The sequence below is a fragment of the Puntigrus tetrazona genome, chromosome 11 (assembly GCF_018831695.1).
Source record: "Puntigrus tetrazona isolate hp1 chromosome 11, ASM1883169v1, whole genome shotgun sequence".
NCBI lineage: Eukaryota > Metazoa > Chordata > Actinopteri > Cypriniformes > Cyprinidae > Puntigrus > Puntigrus tetrazona.
Genome location: NC_056709.1, coordinates 12,693,511 through 12,701,971, shown reverse-complemented (window position 1 = coordinate 12,701,971; position 8,461 = coordinate 12,693,511). Strand labels below are relative to the sequence as shown.

The window sequence follows — 8,461 nt, the reverse complement described above, 5'->3', positions numbered from 1 at the left end:
CATGTATTTCTGGAAATACAGTAAAAAGTGTTGCATTAGAAAACCGTATTAAAGATAGGTAATATCATAGTTATTAAGGTTATTAAGGTCAATGCATTTCTTAAAATACCACGGAGTACCATATTGCTGCATGAATATTGTCATGAATATTTTTTTCAATAGCAATCAAGTAGGGATTTTAATACATTTTGACTTGGACGACTGTGAAATAAATCAGATTAAATATATTAAAGTGGTATTTCTACCATCCAAACGGAGATATGAAAAGTAAAAAGGCTGAAACGAAAATCCTTTCTTAATCTCTGATTCAATCAAATGAGCGCGACTGCTTTATGCTCAGGCGCTCGTCCCGGCCACCCGCGGGGTCCTCCCAGCAGTCATTTTCGCAGAGCGTCACGTGATCGTTCTTTCCTGTCCGGACTCGGAGCACGCGATCATGGGTACGTGTGAGGCGACAATAAAACCGCACGAAACGCTTTAAAATTCGGTTCGACGACCCGTTCGCGCCGGTTCACGGGTTGTTAAAGGTTTAACGTATTCGCTTCGACCAAGCCGAGCTCGCTGTGAAGCGGCGTTTGCCGCTATTTTGTGTTTTTAAAAACAGGCATCGTGGAGCGGCCATGAGCTGCGCGTGCGCTCGGAAACATTAAACACTGACGAGATCTTTATTCAGACGCCGATTCGAGTATTAAACGGCATTTCCAGTTGTCACACAGAATTTATATATTTTTATTTATATACTTGCGTGTTGATTTTTGTAGGTTTGGTTACTGTGGCTAATGCTGTTTTTAATCTAGTGAACGCTTACTAGAAGTATATGCTGGTTTGAAACCGTTCACCAGAACCAGCTAGGCCTTTAATTAGGGTTTGTTTTGTGATGATGGCATCCTAAGATGCTCAAGTGATCAACTAGCTCGTCTTCTGTAGGTTAAAATAATCATATCGTTTCTAAACGCATTTCTCTAGTTACTTTAGCTCTGCAGTGCTTCCTTATTTGCAAATTGTTAGGCGTTTCAAATGCAAACTGGTCTCTGGGATGCTCGGAAACTGATTTAGGCTTTAAAAAAAGAAAGCTCAACTTATTTTTCCTTTTCTTTCAGGCAAGTGTCGTGGACTGCGTACTGCTAGAAAACTGCGGAACCACCGCCGCGTACAGAAATGGCATGATAAACAGTATAAGAAAGCCCACTTGGGCACCGCTCTGAAGGCCAACCCCTTCGGTGGAGCTTCTCACGCCAAAGGCATCGTGCTTGAGAAAGTGTAAGAGGCCGCGTTTATCAAGACGCCGATTGATCGGTAGGTTAACCAAAGAAACGAGAGACTGATTTTGTTTGCTTTTACAGAGGTGTTGAAGCCAAGCAGCCCAACTCCGCCATCAGGAAGTGCGTGAGGGTCCAGCTGATCAAGAACGGCAAGAAGATCACCGCTTTCGTCCCCAACGACGGCTGCTTGAACTTCATTGAGGTAAACGGCGTTCACTTTCGCGCGCTGCTCTGAGTTTGAGGATGCCGAGTTCTCAGCGTGTGCTTTTTCTCTCCGCGTTGCAGGAGAACGACGAGGTTCTGGTGGCGGGATTCGGTCGCAAGGGACACGCCGTGGGTGACATTCCCGGCGTTCGTTTCAAGGTGGTGAAGGTGGCCAACGTTTCTCTTCTGGCTCTGTACAAAGGCAAGAAGGAGAGACCCAGGTCATAAACTGTTCTTGTCGAAATCACAATAAAAGGAATTTTTTTCCAGTTCCGTAAACCGTCCCTTGTGTTTCTTGACATTGGTTTAAACTCGGTTTCTGGTCCGTCCAGAGTGCTGCTAAATGTTTTCATCCTGGACGAGGCTTGAGTGGATTTTTTTTTTTTTTTTTGACTGTGACTGTAAATTTATGAACTTTATGAAGCATTTGAGTAGTTTGTGATGTGGAGAAAATTGTCAAATTAAGTCATAAATATTTAAATTTAGTTTACAGGTGTATTTGCAGCTGTATTTTTATTAAAACTTTTTTTTTTTTTTTTTACTATCAAGTTATTCATATATAGCATATGTAGTATTAAAAAAAATTTTTTTAGAAGTCTTGATTTAATTTTTTTGTAATTATATAAGTATGTTTATTATTATTATTATCCAGTAGTTTTTCTTGGTTTGATTTAAGTAGTTATTTAGAGTTAGATTTTTGTTGATCATGTATTCAACATGATATCCAGGTCTAAAACTTTTAATTTGAATATAATTGTTTGCTTGGGCTGCGAAACAAAAAGTGCTCTTTCTCACGCACACGTAGGTGGATTAAGCTGGAGAAATGGAAGAGCTGTTATTAAGCACTAAAAATAAAAACTAGAATCTGTAAGGCCTTTTCGGCCGGATGTAGAGGCGTTCTGTTTCTCTCTGTGTGAAGGTCTCGTCCTGAAATCCGGACCGTCGCTGGTTTCATAACAGATAAACCAAGTGGGACTGGGGACACATTTGTGGTGATTGTTTCTGTGCATCTGCTCGTTGGTTCCCAGCTCAATGCTCGCTGGTTCGCCTGATTTATTTGCTCGGGTTTCTAAGAGAAGACGCTACAGGTGTGGATCGGCTCATGCAGAAACTCTATTAAAAGTTGGAGGGAGTTGATGTGGAAGAGAAAGTGAAATAAATAGCTGATGTTTCAGGTCTGCAGGATCATCTGATCGCTCTGTAAGTCTCGTTTAAATATATAATCTATGGTAACAGCACTATGGCATGTCGCTAACGATACTAAATTGTCCCTGGCAATAATTTTAATCAAGCGGTTAAACGTCAGAGTCAAGCCCTGTTTGTGGACCGTGCAGATGAGGTCACGACAGGCTCTGGCTTTGCCCGTCTGAGCAGTGTTTCGTATTTTAAGCTCTGATTTCAGAAGCAGCTGTTATTGTTTCTGGAACATTACCCATGCAAGTGCACATGGGTGTGAAACGGGAACGGTCTGCGCGGATGCCTTCACTAGAGCAATAATGCAGATTTTCTGACTGACTGCATGTGTAACCCAACTGTAATTCAGCACACTCTGATTTTAGTGTCGCTGATGTAGTTTTTGATCATATTTAATATCTTCTGTTTTCACTTTTTATTTCCGTACTTAAGTTTAAATATTTCATTATATATATATATATATTTTTTTTGTATGTGTGTGTGTGTGTGTATATATATATATATATATATATATATATATATATATATATATACACATACAAAAAAGAAAAAAATATATATATATACAAAAAAATATATATATATATATATATATACAAAAAAATATATATATACAAAAATATATACACACAATATATATATATACACACACACAAAATATATATATATATATAAAATAGTAATTTATATAAATTTAATGGTTTTAATATACATTAATGTTTTGATTTTAATTAATATCTGTTCACTTTAATTGTGCTGTGCAAATTTAATTTTTTTACTGTATTTTAGCTTGTTTTAGTCCATTGTAAATAATACAATATATATATATATATATATATATATATATATATATATATATATATATATATATATAATACATCATATGTATTATATTTTATTTCAGTTAATGCTTATTTTCTTTGTTTTACTTTTTAATTTTACATTTTCATAGTTAGTAATAACTACTTTAGCAGCCAATAATTAAATAACAATGAGTAATAATTATAAATGATAAATAATAATATTATAATAGTATTATAATTATAAATAATATGTCTTATAATTTCAAATCTTTTACAATATAAAAGATATTATTTATTTATAAGATATTACTGATTTTTCCAAAGGTAATATTCAAGCTGTCTGTTCCCATCCCTAACCCTGTTTATAGTGAATACAGCGACCTGTCCTCAGTCTGAGTGTTTTTGTGTCTCTCTGCAGGTGCTGGAGATGCTGGAGATACACCAGAAGGCCCATGCTTTCACAGCCCTCCAACGTCTGCTGTTAAAAGACAGAGAGGAAGCTGTTATTATTCCTCTCTTTACGGCTTTCCTGTAGTGTTCGGTTCGGCTAAGAGACGGTTAAGAAATCAGCGATTCGTCTTATTTCATTTGCTGTTTTTTATGTTCAGGTCTTCTCTTACGTTCACAGCTTTTCTGTTCAGTTTGGATTTATTTGATCCGTCTGTTTTTTTTTTCCCTACAGTTTATTTCAATTTATTTGTTTTTGTGACTATTCAGTGCCGTTTCTGTTCCCAAAATGCTATTTTTCATGAAACTAAAGTAAAACGGCAAAACAACTATTAAACTATTTAGAAAATTAACTCCAAAATAAAAAAAAAAAAAAAATTATACACGCATTTTTCATCATAAACAGCTTTTAAAAATAAACGTAAAATATTTATTCGCTATATATTTGCTTTATTTAGCCCAGTTGTGTTATTTTTTTTTGCATCTGTTTTTATTTTATTTTTTTATCTTGCCCGATGCATCCCGTTTTCAGCCGCTTTAAGCCATTTAAAATGTCCTATTTTAATATAATTTGACTCGCCGATTGGGTTTGACCGAACCAAGCCGTACTTACTACCTTCAGAACGTTTGCGTCTCGTGTTAAACAGTGGATACAATTGCTAGTTGTCATTGATCGCCCGAGTAAGGTCAGGTTTATTGATCTCCGAGCGGCTGGTTTTAAATATAGCCTGGGATTCAGGTGCCTCTGAAGTGATTCACACCAGTGCATTTCTTCCGTTACAGCCTTCCTACGACCGAACAATCGCACTCGTCGTGAACACGATCAGTATAACTTACAGATAAACCTTAAGAGATCTGGGGTGAGATGCATGCCGTGTTATTAATAAACACGCCACATAAATCTCATGCATCCTTATTCTTTGCAGATGAAATACGGCCCAGACGCGTCTGAAGGAGATAAGCCACCTTCCAAAAAGACAAATGAAACGGTGCAATGTAAGCGGATTCTGGGCAGATTAGGACAGGAACGCATAAGGTGAGATATGAAGTGATGAAATATGTTTTGTCAGATTGGTGTCAAGCCTGTCCTGGCCTAGAATCAACCTGGAACGTAATTCCATCACCTCTCGGCAGCCAGAGGCTGAATTTTATTCTTCCTAACCCAAAATCTCGGGTTTGTTAAAGCAGTTTTTTCGAATGCATCGTGTCTGCTGACTCACCTATGCAATTATCAGTGTGTTTTTTCGGCTCTCGGACCGAATTAGCTTTTATATAACATTATTTCGTGAAGTGCTTCCACTTTTGTTCCTCAGTGTTTGCTGGCTGAACTGTACAGCTTTCTTTTCACACTGAACACACTGATTTTACTTGGTTAGGCTCTCAAAGCGTGGCCGGTTTTATGTGAAATTAGATAAAAAAAAATGCTAAACAATCACATCAAGGTCTGAGACAAGGTCTGCTATATTAAATACGCACCGCAAAGCACGATTCGTTTCGTGCTATTTAGAAAATGTATTAAAATATATATTTTAAAGTTCTCATCTTTTTTTGTCCCCTAAATGAAAAATAAAAGCCACTCTCCTCACGCTTCTGACTTATTCTCGTATAAATTGCGTGATATGTTACATTTAGCTAACCTGACCTTATATCTCACAACTTTTGGTTGTCAGGAAAGAATAAAACAAAAACAAAAAGCCGCTAACCTTAAAAAATACAATATATTTAGTCACGGAAATGGAAACGGTTGAATTTGAATGTGTGAGACTTAAATGGGAAAATAAATGGTAAAACTAGCCAATTTGTGCTACAAACCAGCAAGTTTATGATCATGATAATGACTTAAAATAAAACGAGTTTGTACTGCAGTGTCAGTGGTCATATCGGACTGTTTTTGTGCGGCTGAAATAACCGAGTTTACGTTAAAAACAGCTCAAGTTAGTGCATGCTAATAAGTATGCTAATAAGTATGCTAGTCTGTTCCGTCCTCAACGACGCCTGCTAAGACGTTCAGCGTCGCCATCTGTCGTCCATTTAAGTTATTTCACACACCATTATTTCTCAAACGCGCTATTTCCCCTCATTTTTTATTGTTTATTCATCATAGGAGCTCGTTTCAAACGTCCCTTCAAATATAAAACCTCGCGGCTAATAACAAGCCTGCTGCAGCCGCGTAAAGCTTTAAGCCATATGGTGATTAGCTGTCTATTAGGTGTCTAAAATGACTTTTTATTGCGGGATGAAAGTGTGCGAGGATCATATCGTAAGTCTGGATCCTCTGAAGCGCCCTTCTGTGTCTCATGATCAGGTATTTATAGAAGTCCTGACCTAAATAGTGCGCAGTCAAAGCGATGCGCCCTAAACATACTGGATCGACGCGACACTAGCAGTGCTAAAAAAAAAAGGTAACGTGAAAATAAACAATATAAACTCATATTTTGAATAAAATGAACTTTATTAAGTGTGACACAGCAGCTAAAGAGAGTTGCTGTAGATCTTGTTCACTTTTTATATTTTTATATACGCGCAAAACGAAAACATGATTGTACTGACAGACTTTATGGAAACATAAGCAGCTTAAATTTTTATATATATATATATATATATATATATATATATATATATATATATATATATATATATATATATATATATATATATATATATCGCTTATGGACTCTCCGCGCGCTGTTTGTTATTTACAGCTCGCGTGCCGTTTTCAGTCGCGCGCGCGGCGGACAGTTCGCGCGCAGGTCACCGTGATCGCGCTCGCGCAGGACTCGTCCGCGATCGGCACCGCGCGATGGACCCGGACCCGTCCGGAGGGGGTTCCGACGAGGACGCGGAGACCCAGCGGATGATCGAGCAGAGTCTGCTCCAGCGCCGCAAGCACGCGCAGCCCGCGAGCTCTTTCCCCGGTGACCCCGGCAGGTCAGAGACACGCGCGCCCTCAAAACGGCCCAGATGCATCCGTGCGTCCCGTGCCTGAATGAAACGCGCTGTGTTTTTGCCCGCAGGATCGTTCAGATCACCCCCGAGAGAGAGAAGATATTCAATGCAATAAAGCACGGTATGAAGGGTATAATTCCATTCCCGAATAAAAAGTAAAAAGGGGCAAACTGTAAAGTTTTTAACTATGTGTTTTATTGATATTTGACAATGCACACATTCTTTACCCATTTTCTGATTAGTGTACGTAGGTTGTGCTTTATTATAGTGCTGTCGAACGTTAAGGAACATATTTTGAGGAAAGTTTGTATTCAGGCTGTTTTGGGTCACCATTGACTTCCATGGTATTTTTTTTTACTATGGAAGTCAATGGTGACCAAAATATCCTGGTTACAAAGTTTCCTCAAATGATCTAACAAGGAAATTTATACAGGTCTAGAATTTCCATTTTTGGGTGAGCTATTCCTTAAATTGTGATTAATCACATCCAGAAAAAAAAAAAAAAAAAAAAAAAAAAAAAAAAAAATATATATATATATATATATATATATATATATATATATATATATATTTATATTTATTTATCATGAATATAAATACATGTATATATTTCTGAAAAAATATATATAAATAAATATATTTATGCTATATAAATATACTTATAATAAAATTATATATATATATATATATATATATATATATATATATATATATATATATATATTATAAAAATACTGCATGTGAGTGTATTTATATATGCATAATAAATATACTCGGTACAATATACATAGTACACAAACATATTAGTTTTTTTTTTTTTTGGATTTAAATTTTGATTAATCATTTGACAGCACTACTTTTTATTAGTAGTAGCAATAGTAGTATTTTTCCAATTATCCTTATATTCTCAAATAGAGATTATTATTAGAAAGTAACATACGTACAACAGATACTTCCATAAATACTACACTTATTTTTTTTCTCACTGAAGTAATACATTTTTTCGAGAGGTGTCCAATTATAATTTGTAATTGATTAAGCTCGTTACTCTCGTTGTAATTATTGTCGAGTGGCATTGTGCTTCTTTCTGCATTAAATATATCAGAATTAACCGAAATGAAAGTAGTAAAACATGTAAAAAGCTTTACTATTTAATTAAATAAATAATAATAATAAAATTCGAACAAAATATCTTTGCATTAAGAAAATACGATTTATATGTTTTCTGAGTTTCACCAGAATATGTTATTTGTTACGCTGATGATCAGCCGATGAAAAGTCCCTCCGTGAGCTGGCTGTCCATCGGCGGGCTTTCTCTGAAGAAGACGCCGCAGGCTACATCCCTTTACACGAGGCTGCGATACAGAGCAACCAGAACATCCTGGAGATCACGTTCAACGGTCCGTCGTGAGCATCCTCTCTGTTCTTACCGTCTTGTGTGTGAAGGCAGCAGCGACCGTGATTTCTTCCCTTCATCAGCCTCTCCTGAGGACGCCAAGCACAGGCCGACCCGGCGGGAAAGACGGCTCTCTTCTCGGCGGTGGAGAAAGGTCTTTTGGACAACGCTTGTTTCCTGCTGGACCGCGGGAGCAGCCCGGACGCGCT

General features: G+C 37.0%; 3 protein-coding genes across 3 annotated transcripts in view; 2 read left to right on the top strand and 1 right to left on the bottom strand.

The window, feature by feature from the left end:
• The window catches only part of LOC122353861 (G protein-coupled receptor 137Ba-like), a 1,117,577-nt gene that overhangs the window by 168,150 nt on the left and 940,966 nt on the right, over nt 1-8,461 (bottom strand). The window lies entirely within an intron of this gene.
• rps23 (ribosomal protein S23) lies at nt 318-1,745 on the top strand. Its single transcript, XM_043251775.1, has 4 exons — nt 318-440; nt 1,101-1,260; nt 1,344-1,464; nt 1,548-1,745. Exons 1-4 carry the CDS (start codon nt 437-439, stop codon nt 1,692-1,694), a joined length of 432 nt encoding a protein of 143 aa, XP_043107710.1. The 5' UTR covers nt 318-436; the 3' UTR covers nt 1,695-1,745.
• Nucleotides 6,242-8,461, top strand: part of asb14a (ankyrin repeat and SOCS box containing 14a) — a 10,508-nt gene continuing 8,288 nt past the window's right edge. Inside the window, 6 exon segments of the mRNA XM_043251740.1 lie at nt 6,242-6,309; nt 6,611-6,838; nt 6,925-6,977; nt 8,125-8,256; nt 8,336-8,365; nt 8,368-8,461. The exon segment at nt 8,368-8,461 is cut by the window's right edge and continues 32 nt beyond it. Of these exon segments, the coding sequence (XP_043107675.1) occupies nt 6,711-6,838; nt 6,925-6,977; nt 8,125-8,256; nt 8,336-8,365; nt 8,368-8,461 (437 nt within the window). The 5' untranslated portion in view covers nt 6,242-6,309; nt 6,611-6,710.

Bases quoted from the DNA above. Each gene is read 5' to 3' on its own strand.
- rps23 (XM_043251775.1), top strand. The intron at 1,261-1,343 runs GTAAGAGGCCGC...TTGCTTTTACAG, and splicing joins GGCATCGTGCTTGAGAAAGT to AGGTGTTGAAGCCAAGCAGC. The intron at 1,465-1,547 runs GTAAACGGCGTT...TCCGCGTTGCAG, and splicing joins GCTGCTTGAACTTCATTGAG to GAGAACGACGAGGTTCTGGT.